General features: G+C 39.7%; 2 protein-coding genes across 4 annotated transcripts in view; both read left to right on the forward strand.

Moving 5' to 3' along the window:
• The window catches only part of acsl6 (acyl-CoA synthetase long chain family member 6), a 28,197-nt gene extending 11,984 nt beyond the window's left edge, over nt 1-16,213 (forward strand). For all 3 annotated transcript variants that reach the window (XM_016575469.1, XM_016575470.1, XM_016575471.1), the window contains exons 2-20: nt 119-339; nt 1,796-1,910; nt 2,362-2,426; nt 3,519-3,620; nt 3,704-3,803; nt 4,395-4,573; nt 5,116-5,148; nt 6,157-6,208; nt 7,031-7,104; nt 7,194-7,271; nt 7,971-8,105; nt 8,797-8,931; nt 10,066-10,234; nt 12,026-12,114; nt 12,483-12,599; nt 12,841-12,984; nt 13,064-13,165; nt 13,415-13,486; nt 14,737-16,213. In XM_016575469.1, coding sequence (XP_016430955.1) covers nt 119-339; nt 1,796-1,910; nt 2,362-2,426; nt 3,519-3,620; nt 3,704-3,803; nt 4,395-4,573; nt 5,116-5,148; nt 6,157-6,208; nt 7,031-7,104; nt 7,194-7,271; nt 7,971-8,105; nt 8,797-8,931; nt 10,066-10,234; nt 12,026-12,114; nt 12,483-12,599; nt 12,841-12,984; nt 13,064-13,165; nt 13,415-13,486; nt 14,737-14,877 — 2,123 coding nt within the window. In that variant the 3' untranslated portion in view covers nt 14,878-16,213. The remainder of the gene's footprint in view (nt 1-118; nt 340-1,795; nt 1,911-2,361; nt 2,427-3,518; nt 3,621-3,703; nt 3,804-4,394; nt 4,574-5,115; nt 5,149-6,156; nt 6,209-7,030; nt 7,105-7,193; nt 7,272-7,970; nt 8,106-8,796; nt 8,932-10,065; nt 10,235-12,025; nt 12,115-12,482; nt 12,600-12,840; nt 12,985-13,063; nt 13,166-13,414; nt 13,487-14,736) is intronic.
• A 2,744-nt stretch (nt 16,214-18,957) lies between these two features.
• LOC107757860 (cation channel sperm-associated protein 3-like) overlaps nt 18,958-21,554 on the forward strand; it is an 11,705-nt gene continuing 9,108 nt past the window's right edge. The window contains exons 1-2 of the mRNA XM_016575456.1: nt 18,958-19,104; nt 20,900-21,035. Of these exons, the coding sequence (XP_016430942.1) occupies nt 19,079-19,104; nt 20,900-21,035 (162 nt within the window). The 5' untranslated portion in view covers nt 18,958-19,078. The remainder of the gene's footprint in view (nt 19,105-20,899; nt 21,036-21,554) is intronic.

Raw genomic sequence — 21,554 nt, forward strand, 5'->3', positions numbered from 1 at the left:
TGTTTGTGTTGATGTCCAGACAAACTGTGACTCTGGGCTTTCAGATTTATCTTTACACACACATGATCATGTATGTTGGATCTGGTCTAATCTGTGTGTGTGTGTGTGTGTGTGTCAGAGCTCAGCTCCACGCTTGTGGAGAAGATGCAGTCTCGGGATCTGCTGCTGGGTCTTCAGCTGCCTGAGCTGGATGATCTGGGTCAGTTCCTCCGCTCTCTGCCCACCTCGGCTCTGCTGGGTCTGGGTGCTCTGACCGCTGTGCTGGCCTACTGGATCTCCACTCGGCCGCGGCCCATCACGCCGCCCTGCGACCTCCGGCTGCAGTCACAGGAAGTGCAGGTAAACCTCGGATCAGGTGATCAGAGCCGACCAATCAAACGTGTGATGAGAATCATGCTGCTGCTCAAACAGACGTCATCTTAAAACCCTCCGGATCTCACGCAGGGCCCAAAGATGATTTTATATTATTTAAAATAAGACAAAGCAAGGTTTAAAATAAATGAAAGCAGCTAAAAATCAAGATGTAAGCCGAAATCATATTTCTTTTTAAATTTCGTTCCCTCAACAAGTTCTGTTTTTGATGAAGAACCAGATGCTTGTGGACAGCCTGCATATTCTGGACTTTTAAACATGTGGTTCTAGACCTGGAAAAGATTTATATAAATGTAAATTGCTCATTGTGAAAAAAAAACTGAATTATTATCATTAACTAAAACTAAAATGGTAAAATTTGTTTACTTTTAAATACAATTATTGTTAACCGAAAAAACAGAAACCAACAAACAAACAAAAAACACTCATTTTATTTCAGCTAGCTTCCAAGGAAACATTTCTCTTGTTCATCATTTTCATTTAGTTTAACTTGATGTACTCAAAAAAAAGAAAAGAAAAAATTAACTAAGAAATGACAAAAACTTTAACTAAAAACAAACTGAAAACTAATTCAATATATTGACTATAATCATCTGTAAATGATACTAAAATAATACTGGTAAAAATAATAAAACTAGAAGTCATGTTAATTTAATGGTAATAAAAAACATAAACATGTAGAACATTCAGTTACTGGGGTTATGAAATTGAATTATTTTAAATGATTTCTAATTATGCTTTATCATTTTTGACAGTAAATAGCTTTGGAGAAATAAAGGCTGAGAAGCTCTGATCTAAATGACTGAGCATTAGTTATTAATCATCTTGAAGTGTTCATCACATGAGTTCCTCCCTCACTAGTGTGCACAAGAGACTCACACAGAGAGAGGCTTCATTCATGCAGCTCCAACGTTATGCTTTTATCACTTCAACAATAAATCATCAAACTAAACGCGAGTGCATATTCAGACTGGTTCTGTGTCCTGTGATGATCTCCTTTTGTCTGAGTCCTGTGTGTTCAAATCCGGCTCAGATCTGAGGTTTTGCATAAGCCAAGCATTCTCAGCAGCTGGCCAACTGTAGCGTCCCACAACAACAACATCACCACCACATCTATATATATATGCATATTGTATATATTCTCATACTCTGTCTTCGAATGTGGTTCAGGAGATGACAGTGGTAATATTTCCTTCACTATAAGCCTGTGGAAAGCTCTGCGCATGCAGACTGATGTTTGGTTTTAAACAACAGTGTTATGATCACAGATGAAAGCACTGAAGCGAGCACGTTCTCGTTGCACACAATCCAGCAGAATGCAAATATGAATGCAAACACGAATGCAAACAAGTACTAGACGACCAATTCAACAATGCACCTTTCATACGCTTATTGCCTGGGATTTACAGAAGATGTGTTCCAGATGGAGGACGGCGCTCGAAGGTCCATGATGGGCGACAGCTCCACGCTGCTCTCGTATTATCACGAGGACGCCAAGACCATGTACGAGGTGTTCCAGCGCGGCCTGCACATCACCGGTGAGCGGCACAACCCATCAGAGTCATGCAAATCACCCGATGAACAAAGCGCAGTGCATTATGGGTAACAGCTGAGCACAGCTCAGGCCTCAGTGTCTGTTCCTGGTTATATTGTCATATTGGACACACATTAGCTGAGTTATACTCAGAGGTGTGTTTGGTATAAATAAATATAGTTATTAATAATGCTCTAAAATTTAAATTTCACTTACAATATAAAAAGCAGTTGTTGTTCTTGTAACAATATTTCTTGATCATGTAAAAGCAGCCTTGGTGAGCAGGAGAGACTCTTTCAGAAACACTAAGTTAATGGTAATCGTTGCAGTCCTTTGGCTGGTGATTTCTCTGAGATCCTCTTGCTCTCGAAGCACTGGAGAGAAGAGAACAGAGGCTGTATGAGATGAAGAGGATGAGTGTGAAAGACCTGACGTCTCTCTGGTGTTTTGAGCAGGTGACGGGCCGTTTTTAGGCTCCAGACTCCCCAATCAGCCCTACACCTGGCTGTCCTACAGAGAGGTGAGTATAAGACCCGTTCACACGCAGACACATCCCCGTCCACACCTGCTGCTTCTCCTCTGTCCTGATGGGCCTTGTCTGATCTTTACATGTAATATTGTGAAATAAGCTCGTGCCGTTTACTCGCGTGAAAGGAGACAGCAGAAAACAATACAGAGAGCAGCAGCTTCTGTTTCTGTGGGTTTGTGTTAGAATCAGGACCTTTTACATTTCATTCGCCTTCAAAGCAAACTTGTGATTTCAGACGGCAAAGTTTAAATCCCGTCTGGCTAGCAGTGTTGAATTACTCTAGAGAAGCAATTCATTACTAGCTGCGAGTACTAATCCAACAGAGTCATTAGATTACTGTACTCTTTAATAAGTACTGCATTACGTGCTTACTTTCTAAAGCTCATATCAACCTCGACCAGTTGAGCAGAACCAGCATAAACATGAAACTGCTCTTTTAATCTCTTTGCTCTTTCAAATAAATAATATACACTGCAAAAATGCTTTTCTTACTTAGATTTTTTGTCTTGTTTCCAGCCCACATATCTAACAATTCTTAAATCAAGAAGGATTTTCTAGACAAATAAAAATTATTGTCTTGTTTTCAGAAAAAAAAAACAAGTCAAAATTAGGTGTTTTTTTTGCTTGAAACAAGCTAAATAATCTTTTTTTTTTTTCTGTTTGAAATAAGATTAGCAGATTATTTTGCTTGTTCTAAGCAAAAACTCACTTAATATTAACTAAAAAAATTTTTTTCTGAAAACAAGACAATAATTAAACTTGTCTAGAAAATCCTTCTTGATTTAAGAATTGTTTGATATCTGGGCTGGAAACAAGACAAAAAATCTAAGTAAGAAAAGCATTTTTTGCAGTGTATAACTGCATACATCATTAACCAAAGTATTTCAAGGGAGAAACAAACATTAAAAACATACATCTTAACATTAGATGTTAATTTTTCACGTTAAATCGACTGTTTTTTTTTATATAGAATTGTTCTAAAGTCTATACAGAATTGAATGCAAATACATCAGAAGTAACTGTGAATAAACGGCAGTAATTGTTCATAACTCACAGTGATGATTATTGTGTTTGTGTCCGCAGGTGTTGAGCCGCGCCGAGCTCCTGGGCTCCGGTCTGCTGTCTCAGGGATGTCAGCCCAGTCCAGATCAGTTCATCGGGGTGTTTGCACAGAACCGGCCTGAGGTAAAGCACCAGACACCCAAACACGAGTCTGCCAGAAGCCATGAACAGAAGCTGATGATCTGCTCCGTGTCATGCGTTCGCAGTGGATCATCTCTGAGCTGGCGTGCTACACGTACTCGATGGTTGTGGTGCCGCTGTACGACACGCTCGGACCCGACGCCATCCGCTACATCATCAACAGAGGTGATCCCAAACGCTAGAAGAACCACAACCTTTCAGTGATCAAGCCTTACAGTTATTTTCAGCTGCTTACACACTTTCCAACTTTGCCTCTTGTTTTCAAAACTTTACACACAAATGCAAGAACGGCACACAAAATGCAAAATACCTTGCATCTCTTGCAGAATGAAGCGCTGCATTAAAAATATCCCAAACACATCTCAAAAGCTAACATTTGCAAACACCTTTGCCATCATATTAACTCCTGTTAGATTTGTGTGTTACACAGAGAACTGTGTGTTGTGTTTTGCAAAAAGTGTTTTATGAAATTGAAAACGGAGTCAAAGTCTGAGATTAGTGTATGGTTTTGCAGATTTGGTTTCTGCTGTTTGAGTGTCAGCTTTCAGAAACTGTGTGACGAGTAAAGATTCTGTGTGTAAGCAGTTGAAACTGTAATAGAGCCACGTTTTTTCTTTGTGTATTTTAATAATCTTTTTCCACTATTAAGAACCTTTAGTGGTTCCGTGGACGTTGAAGGTTCTTCGTGGAATCATACAGATGCTAAAAAGGGTTTATTTATTTGTATGTATTCGCTCTGTGAACACTGTTTTTCAGCTGAGATCTCCACAGTGATCTGTGATAAAGCGGAGAAAGCCGCGGTGCTCCTGGAGAATGTTCAGAGAGGAGAGACGCCGGGCCTGAAGACCATCGTCCTCATGGATGTGTTTGACGCTCCGCTGCTGGAGGAGGCTCAGAAGAGCGGCGTGCTCGTGCGGTCGCTCCGAGACGTGGAGGTGAGACGGATCACCACAGAGCACACAAGACGCCTTAAAGTCATTTAAAATGAGACAAAACAAGGTTTAAAATATGCTAAAACATGTCAAAATCTAAATGTAAGCTGAAATCATATTTCTTATTTTAATCTGTTCCCCTAACCACTACTGTTTTTATTTACAGTTTTTCTCGATTGCTAACACAATTCATGAAGCAATTCAGCTATATTGGGTGATATAGGTGACAATAAGCAAAAAGTCACTTAATTTTGACTTGTTTTTTCTGAAAACAAGACAATAATTTTTACTTGTCTAGAAAATTTTTTAGATATTTTGACTGAAAACAAGACAAAAAATCTAAGTAAGAAAAGCATTTTTCGCGGTGTGTCTTTGTTTCGAGAACTGTATGAATGGTTTGGAAAATTGGGCCAAATTAATCAGTCATAGTGTGTTAGCAATCGAGAAAAACTGTAAGAACTGAGGCCTGGTTTGTCAAATGAGAGTGTATGATGACTCCAGTGGGTCTACTGTAAGTCTTGACTGACGTCTCGCTGTTGTTTTAGGCTCTGGGTCGAGAGAACTACAGGAAACCTGTGGTAAGTGTGCAAGCAATGGTTCACTAGCACTGTCGATCACAAACACAGACGCTTCTCAGAGCAGACTTATGCTGAGAGATTCATTCTCTGGAAGATTTCTTCAACAAACATCCTATAAAAACATACAGTGTAAAAAGTGGTAACCTGCGATTTCTACTTGATTTAACCCATAAAAGTAGTTTTGTTGGTGTAAGTTAATGTATTTCAGTCGAGTCAGTGAAGTTAAATAATGATTTTGACTTGAATAAAACCAGTTCATTTAGATGTTACGTTTTGTCAGTGTAGTTTGTAAGAACTGTAGCATTATGAAAGCATACGTTTTCACTGTCACTGTTATTTGTCACAAATGTTGTGTCATGTGATTCACTCACTGCGCAGGATTGGTCAGGTGGTTAGTCAGGTGACACCTGGTGCCCAGTGATCAGACTGTAGTTTTCCTCTGATTAAATGTTCCCCGAGCTGCTAGTCTGTCTGTGAAGAACTTCAGGACTTTTCCCAAGCTGAGACTGTTTAACCCTGTGCAGTTGACTCAGATTGATGCTGTCGTTTGATCTTGATGATGTGTGTTCATGTGTTCATGTGTTCATGTTGTTCATGTGTTTATATGTTCATGTGTTCATGTGTTTATATGTTCATGTGTTCATGTGTTCATGTGTTCATATGTTCATGTGTTCATGTGTTCATGTGTTCATATGTTCATATGTTCATGTGTTCATGTGTTCATGTGTTCATGTGTTCATTTGTTCATGTGTTGATGTGTTGATGTGTTCACGTGTTTACGTGTTCACGTGTTCATGTGTTCATGTGTTCATGTGTTTATATGTTCATGTGTTCATGTGTTCATATGTTCATGTGTTCATGTGTTTATGTGTTCATGTGTTTATATGTTCATGTGTTCATGTGTTTATGTGTTCATGTGTTCATATGTTCATATGTTCATGTGTTCATGTGTTTATATGTTCATGTGTTCATGTGTTCATGTGTTCATGTGTTCATGTGTTCCTTTAGCCACCTGGACCAGATGACCTGTCCATCGTGTGCTTCACCAGCGGAACCACAGGTGAGTCGACACAGAGCTTCTCGTCTGAGCTGTCTTTTGTTTATCTCAAGAATTCAGAGTATTTTTCAGAAGAACTGAAGGGAGTGAACGAGGAAGAATTACTGATCTCTCACTTCTGTCTGAGTGCAGTTCCACGCTTTTAAAACAAAACATGCAGTGTTGAAGATGTCGAAGCTCAATGAAATACATGTTTGAAACTATATTTAGTTTCAACCTTTATACTGTATATCAAAATACATTTCAGTGGTAAGAAAATGCATTTCCAATCTTGATTACAGTCAATTCTAAACTTGGGGAATATAAAAAATATATATATTTTTATTTTATGTACTTTTATATTCATTTTAATATTTTTATATATGTATATATATATATATATATATATATACATATATTGTAATATAAAAATTTTTGAAGCATGTTCTTGCTGATATTAATTGAAAAGTGTTCACACATGTTGTAGACAACAAAATAAGGTGACATGAAATATATTGAGGGCAAATATATATATTTTTAAATATATATTTTTTTAAATTACCAAAACGTGGCCAAAATCTATATTGTTAGAAAATGTTTACGTAAATATATTTTGGCCATTTTTTGTTTGTTTTGAAATATATATTTTTGCCGTATGGGCTGTTATATCTGTAATGCCATAGAGCAAGATTTGACAGCCAAGTGGCTTTAATCTATTCGAGAGTCACTTGATTAGTTCTGCTCTTGTTCAGTAAAATCAGCAGCTGATGTGAAGCAGAGGTCACCTCCTCATCAGTGAGCCGATCTGATCTAGCTCACAGTAACGTGTGTGTGTTTGTCCTTCAGGAAACCCGAAGGGAGTGATGCTGACCCACGGGAACATCATCGCAGACTTCGGCGGCTTCTTGAAAGTGACCGATGTGAGTGGTTTGTGTTCGAATCCCCTCTGCATTGAGCTGACTGGCACTTATCTAACTAACCGCTGCGCTTTCTATTTGTGCCTCTGCAGAAGGTGATCTTTCCAAACCAAGACGATGTTCTCATTTCCTTCCTGCCTCTTGCTCACATGTTCGAGAGGCTGATTGAGGTGAGACACATGTGAGAAAACGTCTGCCTGTGTTTGCTGTGACATATTCTGATGCAGTAGCTCAGCTCGGCTCATTTAGAGCTCACACACACACACACCCTCCAGCACAAACTCCAGCTCTGCTCAGGTTACAGTTTGGCTCTGTGTCAGCAGTGCACACTAACGAGGACATGAAACCACACCTACACAAACACAGAAACTCACGCTTCCTCTTTCTCAGACGCTGCAGTCCTTATATGACCCACTGATCTCTGTCTCTTAAAGGAGCCACCAGTTTGTTTCCTTAATGCACTTTAAACAGCTGGACTGATCTGAGAGAACATCTCCATCATCACACTGTGATTCTGTTACACTGTTATGAAACATATGTATTACGGACAGTCAGATACTGTATCTGTGTAGTGCATTATACAGCACAGACTGTTTCATATATATATGTATATATATGTTCCTAGAACGCATTTTTGTCAGCTGGGTTCACAGTAATAAACAGGAAAATATTCATATTTTAATATTAAATTAATATTAATATTTATGTTAATCTTGCACAATTCATCCATTATAAGACTTTTGTTTTATTTTCGGCTCTACATAAGGCAATAGAGTCATTATGTCAGATCAGTTTAGTTGGAGTTTGTCAGTGCAGTCAAATATTTCACAGTATTTCTGATCGCTCAGTCTGCTGTTCCTGATCTCTAGGCAGTGGTCATCTGCCACGGCGGGAGGATTGGCTTTTTCCAAGGTGATATCCGTCTGCTTTCGGACGACATGAAGGCTCTCCGGCCCACCATATTTCCAGTGGTGCCGCGGCTCCTGAACCGCATGTATGACAAGGTGAGACGCTGACCGCTTTCTGTCTGTCTGCATATGAAAGTCCTGCACAAACTGACTGATCCACAAACGTATTCCTGAAGAGTAATCATGCACACAGACACCAGCAGTGTAACAAGGGCTAAAATAAGTTTTGTTGGAATAAACTGAAGTATTTAGGTGTTAAATCATATTTTTAAATCATATTTTTGACTTAAATTAACTTGTTAATTTAGATGTTTTAGGTTGCACAGCAGATGTGCAGCGCTCTGACCTTCATCGTGTGTTTTCAGGTGTTTTTGATCAGCGACTCATGGCTTATTGCTCGATTCAGACAATATTTGCTGTTTATAAAAATGGTGTATATCGAATTATAAATATGTTCATATTTTGAGTTTCTTGACATTGTGTGTGTGTCTGTCTACAGGCCTTTCAGGCATTTATATGGTTTATGAGGACACAAATGTGTATAATAACATGAGTATTGCAACATGAACGTGGTTTATGAGGTTTACACTTCCTGTGATCCTGTGAACCAAATGGCTTGAAAGCAAACTAAACAGTGTTTTTGAGAATGTAGAAATAATGCCTGTAGTTTTGTGTGAGGGGTAGGTTTAGGGTTAGGGGATAGAAAATACAGTCTGGACAGTAGAAAAACCATTACACCGATGGAATGAACCCATAAAACACTGAGCACATGCGTGTCGTCGCTCAGATCTTCAGTCAGGCCAACACCTCTCTGAAGCGCTGGCTGCTGAACTTCGCTGCGAAGAGGAAAGGGCTGGAGGTGAAGCGCGGCGTGATCCGCTGCGACAGCGTCTGGGACAAGATCTTCTTCCACAAGATCCAGGTGCGTGATGAGCAGCACTGGTCTCTGATCGCTCATCTGATGTCTGATCGCTCGCCTGATGTCTGATCGCTCGCCTGATCTCTGACCGCTCGTTTGATGTCTGACCGCTCGTCTGATCTCTGATCTCTTGTCTGATCTCTGACCGCTCGTTTGATGTCTGACCGCTCGCCTGATCTCTGACCGCTCGTCTGTTGTCTGATCGCTCGTCTGATGTCTGACCGCTCGTCTGATCTCTGACTGCTCGTCTGATGTCTGACCGCTCGTCTGATCTCTGACTGCTCGTCTGATGTCTGACCGCTCGTCTGATCTCTGACTGCTCGTCTGATGTCTGACCGCTCGTCTGATCTCTGACTGCTCGTCTGATGTCTGACCGCTCGTCTGATCTCTGACTGCTCGTCTGATGTCTGACCGCTCGTCTGATCTCTGACTGCTCGTCTGATGTCTGACCGCTCGTCTGATCTCTGACTGCTCGTCTGATGTCTGACCGCTCGTCTGATCTCTGACTGCTCGTCTGATGTCTGACCGCTCGTCTGATCTCTGACTGCTCGTCTGATGTCTGACCGCTCGTCTGATCTCTGACTGCTCGTCTGATGTCTGACCGCTCGTCTGATCTCTGACTGCTCGTCTGATGTCTGACCGCTCGTCTGATCTCTGACTGCTCGTCTGATGTCTGACCGCTCGTCTGATCTCTGACTGCTCGTCTGATGTCTGACCGCTCGTCTGATCTCTGATCTCTCGTCTGATCTCTGATCGCTCGTCTGTTGTCTGACCGCTCGTCTGATCTCTGACTGCTCGTCTGATGTCTGATCGCTCGTCTGATCTCTGACCGCTCGTCTGATGTCTGATCGCTCGTCTGATCTCTGATCGCTCGTCTGTTGTCTGACCGCTCGTCTGATCTCTGACTGCTCGTCTGATGTCTGATCGCTCGTCTGATCTCTGACCGCTCGTCTGATGTCTGATCGCTCGTCTGATCTCTGATCGCTCGTCTGTTGTCTGACCGCTCGTCTGATCTCTGACCGCTCGTCTGATGTCTGACCGCTCGTCTGATCTCTGACCGCTCGTCTGATGTCTGACCGCTCGTCTGATCTCTGACCGCTCGTCTGTTGTCTGACTGCTCGTCTGATCTCCTCACAGGCCAGTCTGGGCGGCAGGTTACGGATGATCATCACCGGAGCGGCTCCTGCGTCTCCGACCGTGCTGGACTTCTTGCGAGCGGCGCTGGGCTGTCAGGTGTACGAGGCGTACGGTCAGACGGAGTGCACCGCCGGATGCACCTACACCACTCCTGGAGACTGGACGGCCGGTGAGACTCTCATCAGCATAATCAACACTCGCACATCTGAACTACTGTACTGATTTATATGGGTCTAATCGAATTCTGGTTCTGTTTTGTTCAGTCTAAAAGAAAATAACACTCCTCAAAGAAACAAAAAACTAAAAGAAATATCATTGATGATGTTATTACAGTTTTTTTTCAACTGCTCACACACATTTTCAAAACTTTGCCTTTTTTAAAAAACTTTACACATAAATCCAAGAATTGCACACACAAAATGCAAAATGCCTCTCATCTCTTGCAAAATGAAGCACTGCATTCAACATATCACAAACACATCAAGCAAAACCAATTTTTTTTACTGTAAGCATTTGTGTTTGTGAATACAGTATCACACAGTACGAAAGAAAGAAATACATGAAGCATGTGTAGTTGTGTAGATGTGTGTTTATAGGCCTGATCTAAAGCCTGTTCAGTGAAGCACACGTGAGGAGTTAGTGATGAATTAGTGAGGCTTTCTGATTGGTTGAGTTTGAAAAAGGAAATCAAGACACTTCCTGTTAGATTTGTGTGTGTGACACAGAGAACTGTGTGTTGTGTTTTACAAAAAGTGTTTTATGAAATTGAAAACGGAGTCAAAGTCTGAGAATTAGTGTATGGTTTTGTAGATTTGGTGTGTGCTTCTGCTGTTTGAGTGTCAGCTTTCAGAAACTGTGACGAGTAAAGATTCTGTGTGTAAGCAGTTGAAAAAAACTGTATTATTATTAATTATACTATTATTAATACTTTTTAACTTTACTGACCGCACAAACTACACTGTAAATACTGCTAACCTCCAACTGTTACCTTAAAGAGCTATTTTTACCTGATTTAATCATAATAATTAATATTAAATCCAATTTAAATGTTTGAACGAAACCGGGAACCAATGTTAATCAATCAAATTAGAGTATGATTTATTTCAGTGTGGTGTGATTATTATTCTAACACGTCCTGATACTGATAACAGCTGATCCGTCTTTTGTAACACACTCAATATGCTTATTATTGCTTTTATTAAACAGTTACATAACAAAAACCTTAAGGCAGAAAAATGTGCACTGCATCCTGCAATCCTGCAGACTGAAGGTTTGTTTTAATGCGGGTCAGAGGTCACACGTCTCCACATGATATCAATTCACAGGTCAGAGTTCAGCAAACCTGAACTTTGGAGCGCAGCGAGCTTGTTTTTCCCGTCTCCAGCATTCACATGCGTATGAACGGTATAGTGTGAGTAGACTGACCGATCAAGATTATATCCTCCAAAGACTGACACCATGTGCAGCAGTGTGAAGCAACTGTGAGAAAATGTCTTGATTGTGCCATCTGTACGCACAGCTCTCCCTCTTGTGGCTGGTTTTTACATGACACTTTATTTGAGTTTTGCTGTCAGTAGTGATGTCATTTACAGTCGGTCATTGTGTTTTTCAGTCATTATCTCCTTTAAACAGTCGTTTATAGAGTCATCCGTAACACTCACCGGCAGCTGCAGGTCTGGATTTATGTTTGTTGAAGCGGTTGAAATACAACAGATAATACATGGTATTACTCTTTGCCTGGGGGACTGTGTTATATGTGTATTTATTTGATAACAGGACAGCATGTAAAGAGTTTTCAGGAGTAATATGGTAACACAATCATTTTCCAGCTCTGTACTGAAATGTTTGTGCAGGTTTCTCTCCGTGTTCGTCCATGCTGTGGAGATTCTGCTGAAGACTGGACGGCGTGCTACAGCATATCACTGTGATGCAGTTATTCTCCTCCTGTTTGTTTCTGCAGGTCATGTAGGCGCTCCGCTGCCCTGTAATCTCATTAAACTGCTGGATGTGGCTGAGAAGAACTACTTTGCTGCTAAAGGAGAGGGAGAGGTTTGTTAACACGGCCTGCGCACAAATCCTCTAAAAACCTACTTTACAATCAGGAAACCGAAAAGTAGAAATCAACTTATATTTGCAGAAATGTAAACACAATTTCTCTAAAATGTCTAATGCATGATGTAAAAAGTAATTTCATAAGCCTTGAGTGTTGTAAGTTATAAACTATGAAATATTGATTTTCAAATATCGTGAAATTCTGAACCGTAAATGGCTGAACAAATCCTTTCACAGCACTATGCTTCTGTCTCTAAGTGAGACTGTGAGGAAGAACGGAAAACTCCATACGAGGGTCTCTATAAGAGATCTGCAAACAACACTCAAAATCAATCATCTCCTGTATTGTTTCTTTCTTGATTCAGATCTGTGTGAAAGGCCCAAACGTCTTCAAGGGTTATCTGAAGGATCCCGTGAGGACGGCTGAGACGCTGGATGCAGACGGATGGCTTCACACGGGAGACATTGGCAAGTGGCTGTCGGTACGTCTGCCTTTATATGACGACCCTCGCGCCGCTGTGTCTGATGTTATGATCTATCCATATAGAAATCTGACAGATATTGCTCGACTGAGACCTTGTGCTTCTTGAATCTTTAACCAGAGCACCAGTTATACTGAGTATACAGATTAAAACCCTCCCAAAACCCAGTGTAAAGAACAGTTTGCACCATCCCGATCGCTCAGACAGCTGAATGACGGCTTCTTTCGTTTGTTTCCATCAGAACGGCACGCTGAAGATCATCGACAGGAAGAAGCACATCTTCAAGTTAGCTCAAGGAGAATATATTTCCCCGGAGAAGATCGAGAGCATCTACATCCGCAGCGAGCCCGTGTCTCAGCTCTATGTGCACGGAGACAGCCTGCAGGTCAGTGGCTCACGTTCCTGCAGCGAAGCACGAGTTCACAGCGCTGCCCGGTTCATAACGCTGATGATTGTGTGTGCAGTCCTGTCTGGTGGGAATCATCGTCCCGGATCCGGAGGTCTTACCCTCGTGGGCTCAGAAGAAAGGCTTCGAGGGATGCTATGATGAGCTGTGTGGAAATAAAGTAAGGCTTGATGAATGCCTTTTATTGTCATTACACACACGTACAATGAAATGTACATTTATCACGTAGTGCACATTCAACAAACACATGAAGCACAAATTTAACCATGTTACATACTTGCACAATAGAGAGTGGAGTTACTCTAAGATTGACTTTCAACAAAAGCAAGTAGAGAATTATATAGCACATATATAGCAAGAAAAAAAGTGTATTTCTCGTCGTGTGATGGTCTCTGTTTCGTGTCTGAAGGAACTGAAGAAAGCCATTCTGGATGACATGGTGCGCTTGGGAAAAGCCAGTGGCCTCCATTCATTCGAACAGGTGCGTTCACAGCATTAGCCATCGACAGCTGCAGTAATAAACACAGTTACTGCTTACTAAACACTCTGGCGTGAAAATGACTCCTCACTATTGCCAAGCATGTTTTAGGACTAGTAATAGCACAGATTAGTTAAGGAAACACTTCGTTTTGAATTTAAAGGTGAGGTGTGTCATTGCTGATTAATGAAGGTCTTCTTTCTTTATTGAAACATCTTCTAGTCGTCATCATTCATCTCTGGCTCATGTGCTTCTTCAAACGCATCTCATTTGAGTTAGATGAAATCCTCTGAGTTATCTAAGATTACTGTGCATTCTTGTGTTCAGTGGAAAGGGCAAATTTACTGTAATGGCATCATTCAGAAGTCATAGAAACACACACATTTACTCGTCTAAATTGGGACATTGCATCAAATCCCTGGACTTCGATTGTGTTTATATACAGCTAGTTATAAATATTATAATTCAACTCTAAACCACACACTTATCCAAACAGAAAACTTTATTTACTTTATACGATTTTTACAAACGAGGATGTCCCCAAAAGGGAGTTTTTGGAGATTTTGTACACAATTTTCACCAAAATATGGTTAAGCACACAGCAAAAATAAATGAAATGTAGAAACTGTTTTTTTTCCTTGAATATCATAGTATTTCAACAGGCTTTACATGTTTTTTGTCAAGGAGTTTTAATGTAAAATCGGGAGTTTTTGGAGATTTTGTCACTTACGGGTACACAATTTTCACCAAAATATGGTTAAGCACACAGCAAAAATAAATGAAATGTAGAAACTGTTTTTTTTCCTTGAATATCATAGTATTTCAACAGGCTTTACATGTTTTTTGTCAAGGAGTTTTAATGTAAAATATCCATGATGTGGCTTTTCTGCACGATGACATCAATTAAAGCAACACAAAAATCACGATCATTTTTTGGAGGACAATTTTCTAAAGGCACAGAAGCAGAAAGCACACTTTGTATCACATCTCATAATATATTAAAGTATGCTTAAGCCAATGTAGTTATTACATTGCGTTTTTACGTTTTTCACAGCAATGCCACAGAGAAAACATTTTTAGTGAACCTTTCCCTAGTGTGAGGAAGATTTGATTACTCTAAAGAATGATCTTTTGTGCAGTGGAAAGTTTCCATGCATGGAAGCGTGAATGCTAAAAGAAGCAGCTTTGTTTTTAAGGGTGAGCATGTGGAGTGCTGCTTGATAATTCACGATGCTTTCTTTGACTCCTGACAGGTTAAAGACATCCACATCCATAAAGAAATGTTCTCCATACAAAACGGATTGCTGACCCCCACTTTAAAATCCAAGAGACCGGAGCTGAAGGAGTATTTCAGCAGGGCAATCGAGCAGCTGTACAGCAACATCTCCATGTGATCGCTCGTCTCCAGCAGATGAGGACAGCCCATCATTCCTTCACTATTTGTTCTTCTTCGTTGAAAACTAGCTGGCACTAAACGCTCCGAACGAGCCACGGGCGCCGAGACCGAGCATGAGCTTTACTCGATGAAAGAATATTAAACGAGTAATTCCCCCTTTGGCTGTGAATGTCAACAGTTGGTGTGCCTTTAGAAACGTGGCAGAGCTACAACCAAATCGAGTCGTCCTCCAAAAGCGGACGCGGTTCCAGCTAGCATGCATGCTTCATTCGTTCTCCAGCGGGCCGAGGAGGGCAAAGGTCACCCGTGTCCATTCACCTTTCCTTTTAAGGGTCCGAAGGGAATTGGATTTCCAGCTAAAAGCCATGCATGCTGTGTGCCGGTCTCCCAGCATTGACATTCCCAGGCCCTTTAAGACATTTTGCATACAAACCTCCTGCACAATAATCACCATAGGATGCTTGTCTATGTAGTAAAGCTCTACAAATGTGTCTCGCTCGATCAAAGCGAGCACGTCGTACAGTCTTGGGCCGACTCTACGGATCATCTAGCTTTTCAGTTCCTTTCCATCCCAAAGTATTTCAATAGTAGTGTAAATGTTGAAGAAAACTAGATGTGAAACTATTTAAGCAATGGTTTGAAGTGTAGAGAAACCAATAAGATTTGAATGATATCAGAACTTTATCTTTGTATTTCACGAGGGGATATGAATGGGGACGAATCTGCAGAGATGTTCGTTTATTCTCGCTTTCGTTTTCTGGCATTAAAACATGATGCATTTCACATCCCCCTTTTGCAGGCCTTTTCAGTCCGTCTGTTCGGCCTATATTAGGTTCTTGTCTGTTTGCTAGAATGTTATTGACTTATTAGCTAATTTAATGATCAGGGTTATTCCATTATTCATTTATTTATTATTATTAGAAGTTATCTTCCATTTGGATGCCACTAAGCTCTTTACAAGTGTACATTCCTCTAATTCCAGTGCTCCTAATTTAGCGGTCCGTAAAACAGCAAACACCAGACTGAAGACCAAAGCCCACTGTCTGTCGTTACGACGTCTTCAGAGTCTCTCAGTCAACAGCTATTAGTCAGTCTGAACATGTGAGCCTTACACATTCTGTATCGCGTTGAAATTTGGAGAGAGAAAAAAGAAAAGAGATTTCCCCACGGTTTTGTCCAGCTGTTGTTTGTGTTTTGGTTATTGAAACAGCTCACTTGCATCTTTTCCTGATAATGAAGTCTTTTATGCGCATGTACATCTCTGCATATACACAAAAATAGTGATGAGTGTGTGCAAAACATGTCAAAATAAAAAACAATTCTTTGTAAATCTATTGGTGGTCTTCAGAGTATGTGAAGCCTCCCCGCTCAAATCATCATTTCCATATGTCATCAATAATAAAGGTGCAGCGATCAGGAGCTTATCAATCATCGCTGATATATCCAACTATCCAGCCCTTCTCTGAATCCGATTTGAGCATTGAGACTTTCATGTTTTAATCGTCCCCATCCATCATGGTGATATGGTGAGTCGGTCGATCCCATCGTTTTTCAGTAAATGTGCTCTAAAGTTTGAAACTACAGTGTTCGACTTTATGAAGACAATAATTGCTTTATTAAGCATGACTGCACCTCTCTACAACCTCCTAAAACAAACTTTTGGAAGCCTCAATTAAACATTTACTTTTAGTGCTAGTGCTGTTTATTATGCTATTTTTACAGTTATGTTGACTTCTAATTCCATAATCAATAATAACTCTTCCTCCAGTGAAAAAGTGCATCTGCTGTTGTCTCTCACGTCAACATCCAGCCACGTATTTAGTTAAAAGCATCTTAATGCTGGATTTGTTTCAGCTTTTGTCTTCTCCAGATGTTAACTGATGGACTGGAGTGCTGTGGATTACTGTGATGTTTCTCTCATTCTGACGGCACCCAATGTGTTTTTGACAGGTCTGGGAGAAAGAGGACGTATGGTCATCCTACATTTATTCATGTGATTGAAGAGTCCAAATACCTTCTCTAGCGGTTCACATATTTCCACTCGCTCTGCCCTACTTGAGATTAATGAAAATAACACAAACCACTTTACATACAGCATTATCATCATGAGCATGAACAAAACTAGACAACAGAACAAGTTCCTACTAATCAGATGAACGAAAGCATCACAGAAAACAGTGGAAAATAAAATAAAATGAAAATCAACCAAACTCAATAGAATCTATATTAAATCTATCACTTGTCTGAATCTGGACGGATCTCTTGTGCAGCTGGATCCTGAGGAGCAGGTCAGGTTTGTTCAGCTGTGGTGAGCAGATGGGCTTCTTTCAAAAACATAAAAAAACTTAAATCAGGTTTTTTGTACACCTGTGAGACCCACCGCACCGAATCTCCTCATAAGAACCTCTGCGACTGACTGCGTAATGGACAGCAACATTTGTTCATATTCAGAACCTAGTTTTTGCTCTCAAATTTTAGCTTCTGTATTTCTTACAATTTATAACTTTGTGAATTTATGATAATTTTTGTTTTCACTGCAGGAAGAGTTATTATGAATTATGGACTCTATGGTATTTAGTTAAAAGCATCTTAATGCTGGATTTGTTTCAGCTTTTGTCTTCTCCAGATGTTAACTGATGGACTGGAGTGCAGTGGATTACTTGTGGATTATTGTGATGATTATAAATTTCTGACGGCACCCAATGTGTTTTTGACAGGTCTGGGAGAAAGAGGACGTATGGTCATCCTACATTTATTCATGTGATTGAAGAGTCCAAATACCGTCTCTAGAGGTTCACATATTTCCACTCGCTCTGCCCTACTTGAGATTAATGAAAATAACACAAACCACTTTACATACAGTATTATCATCATGAGCATGAACAAAACTAAACAACAGAACAAGTTCCTACTAATCAGCTGAACGAAAGCATCACAGAAAACAGTGGAAAATAAAATAAAATGAAAATCAACCAAACTCAATAGAATCTATATTAAATCTATCACTTGTCTGAATCTGGACGGATCTCTTGTGCAGCTGGATGCTGAGGAGCAGGTCAGGTTTGTTCAGCTGTGGTGAGCAGATGGGCTTCTTTCAAAAACATAAAAAAACTTAAATAAATCAGGTTTTTTGTACACCTGTGAGACCCACCGCACCGAATCTCCTCATAAGAACCTCTGCGACTGACTGCGTAATGGACAGCAACATTTGTTCATATTCAGAACCTAGTTTTTGCTCTCAAATTTTAGCTTCTGTATTTCTTACAATTTATAACTTTGTGAATTTATGATCATTTTTGTTTTATAACATTTGTCTGTATGGTGGGAAAATCCCATTCACAAAGCAAGATGCCTTTATCTATCTAGATGTTATCTTCTCTTCAGAACATCATAATGCAGAAGCTATAAACTTAGCCTCTATGTCAGGGGTGCCCAAACTCGGTCCTGGAGGGCCGGTGTCCTGCAGAGTTTAGCTCCAACCCTAATTAAACACACCTGAACCAGCTAATCAAGGTCTTATAGGCATACTAGAAACTTACCAGCAGGTGTGTTGAGGCAAGTTGGAGCAAAACTCTACAGGTCATCGGCCCTCCAGGACCGAGTTTGGACACCCCTGCTCTATGTTAAGACTTAAGAACTAGTCTGGGGAGCGTTTCCCAAAAACAGCTATGGTGGCAAGTACCAATAGAGTTCAATGGAACTAACCGACCAGAGTTAGCGTACCATGCTTTGGGAAAACACACCCCTGACCAACTAGCAGTTTGCCAAGGGGTAATAAGTCTTATTTTTTGGATTCAACTTAGACTAATCTTAATTTTTATGTAACTGAATTAAAAAAAATTGTATAGCCAGTCTTAAAGAAAAAAGAATAACTGACTAACTTTTAAGACTAGTCTTAACCTTTTACGCAAAAGGCAGCTGTTTTAGCCAGTCAGTCTTATTTACTTGAACAAGGAAATCCAGAAATCTCACAAAGGCTTGCAACACTCTCATTTAAATAATATATTTCAAACCAGTAACATTTATGGACATGAACTGTCCCGTTTGTACTCAAATATCTTTAAAAAATGCTTATTTATGGCTGATCCAGCCAATGCAGTCCAAAGCTTTTGATTGGCTAAAATGCACGCGGTATCCATGACGACGCCAAAGATGCACGTTTGAAAAGAAACCGTCAGCTTGTCCGTTACTCTGACTGAATGAAGATGGAGCGCAGAGTCGCTCGGTATGGCATTTTAATATTAATTAATAGTTTATGTGCTTTTACAGTTAGCTGTGTGTAAAGAACACACGGAGCATTTGTTTGATCAAACTATTATATGATTCCCTTGTGTTTTACTCGGTTTAACATGAACGAAACGCGATTGTGAATTGCTGAATAAATCGGCAAAGTAATAGCTGAAGTCTGAAAGAACGGAGGAACAGCAGTTCTGTGGAGGAGACGGTCTGTGTGGAGCAGATTCACGGGAATCATACGCTTAGTTCACGAACCAGCGGACTGCTTTTCATTTGTTGGTTAATCGGAAAATCGCTGCTCATATAATCACATCATGCACCTGCAGCGCTTCTGCCAGCGGAGAAAAACATAATAAAGCTATAGGCTATATGTATATATATATATATAGCCTATATATAGCGAATAAATGGGCCTATACGAGAAACATATTTTTACTTAAATTATAAATTAAGAAAATGTAAGAAAAACAAGTAGCCCAGTATGCAGAGTTTCGGTTTATTTATGTGCTGCGCCAAAGGAAACAGACAGAAAGCTGCATCCTATTTTTCTTTAGGCTTATTTTACAAAAGCACAAAGATTTGTTTTTATTGTGAATGTACACAAATAAAGGCAAACCTTTTACAATTCCGGTTATCTTTATGACTAAAAGGAGTAGTTTCTGTTAGAAGGAAAAAACTCAAGTGATTGCGCCGTTAAGCTTTGCTACCGTGACAATGCAGCCTGTTCATTATCATAATAAAATACAGTCAGTCAAACATATGGAAAAAAACCTATGTAAAAAACATAATAAAGCTAGGCTATATATATATATATATATAGCCTATATATAGCGAATAAATAGGCCTATACGAGAAACATATTTTTACTTAAATTATAAATTAAGAAAATGTAAGAAAAACAAGTAGCCCAGTATGCAGAGTTTCGGTTTATTTATGTGCTGCGCGAAAGGAAACAGACAGAAAGCTGCATCCTATTTTTCTTTAGGCTTATTTTACAAAAGCACAAAGATTTGTTTTTATTGTGAATGTACACAAATAAAGGCAAACCTTTTACAATTCCGGTTATCTTTATGACTAAAAGGAGTAGTTTCTGTTAGAAGGAAAAAACTCAAGTGATTGCGCCGTTAAGCTTTGCTACCGTGACAATGCAGCCTGTTCATTATCATCATAAAATACAGTCAGTCAAACATATGGAAAAAACTATGTAGTAAAATCTGTTAAGCCGTTGTTATCACAGTACCGCCGTGATGTAAAACATTTTGTTTTAGGTGGATAGGCCTATTGGAACGCGAGTAAAGTAGGCTACATAATAAATAATAATTTGCCATTCAAATATTCGTTTTGGCTTGTCATTTATATTGCTATAGCTTCTTATATTTTTAATTCTTTTATTATTTTCTAAATACCGTTTTGAAAGGATTTGTTGTGGAGTGAGGGGAACTAACACTAGCTATGTTTACAGTGTTTATTATAATGTTTGTAAACATTTCGCATCGTCATTAGGTCTATTTCTGAATGAAATAATAAAATGCGACTTGTTTTTTTCCCCCCCAAAAAACAGATTTTTTTTATACGCGTAACGTATTTTAACCATGCAGCAAACCTTTTTAAATATTTTGATAAATTACTGAAAAAATAAATGATTAAATGACTTTTTAAACCGTTTAAACTGATTGTATTAATCGGTCAAAATTCTTACCGTCGGTTAACCGGTTAAACGGTTAAAATGAGCATCCCTAGCTGTCACTGCACTTCACCACTGATCACACATTTCTTTTTTGTAGGATAAGAAACATTATTTCTACCATCACCAATAGCCAATGGTTTGCCAACGTCATCCGGCTAACCCTCGCGCTCAACATCATATTCATCATTTATGTGATTGATTGGAGACTGAACGATCTTTCTCCTTCCCTTTACGTAAGTATCGAGATGCGCGGTATTGAGCTCTCAGACCCTCCATAGACAGAAAGGTTGCTACCACGATCAAGGTCCAGAAACGTAGCAAGGATATCGGTAAAATAGTCCATGTGACATCAGTGGTTCAACCGTAATTTTACAAAGCTACGATAATACTTTTTGTGCACAAAGAAAACAAAAATAATGACTTTATTCAACAATTCTTCTCCTCCTCATCCCATCTGCAGCGGTGGCCGCTATTGTGGAGAGTATCACGATGCATATGCGCTTGCTTCCGCTTCATGTGAACAATGGTTGAATAAAGTAGTAATTTTAGTTTTCTTTGCGCACTAAAAGTATTCTCATAGCTTTGTAAAATTACACACATGATCTCTTAAAGGGGTCATATGATGTTGCTAAAAAGAACATTATTTTGTGTATTTGGTGTAATGAAATGTGTTTATGCGGTTTAAAGTAAAAAAAACACATTATTTTCCACATACTGTACATTATTGTTTCTCCTCTATGCCCCGCCTTTCT

Source organism: Sinocyclocheilus rhinocerous, unplaced genomic scaffold (assembly GCF_001515625.1).
Source record: "Sinocyclocheilus rhinocerous isolate Xijiao unplaced genomic scaffold, SAMN03320098_v1.1 scaffold2338, whole genome shotgun sequence".
NCBI lineage: Eukaryota > Metazoa > Chordata > Actinopteri > Cypriniformes > Cyprinidae > Sinocyclocheilus > Sinocyclocheilus rhinocerous.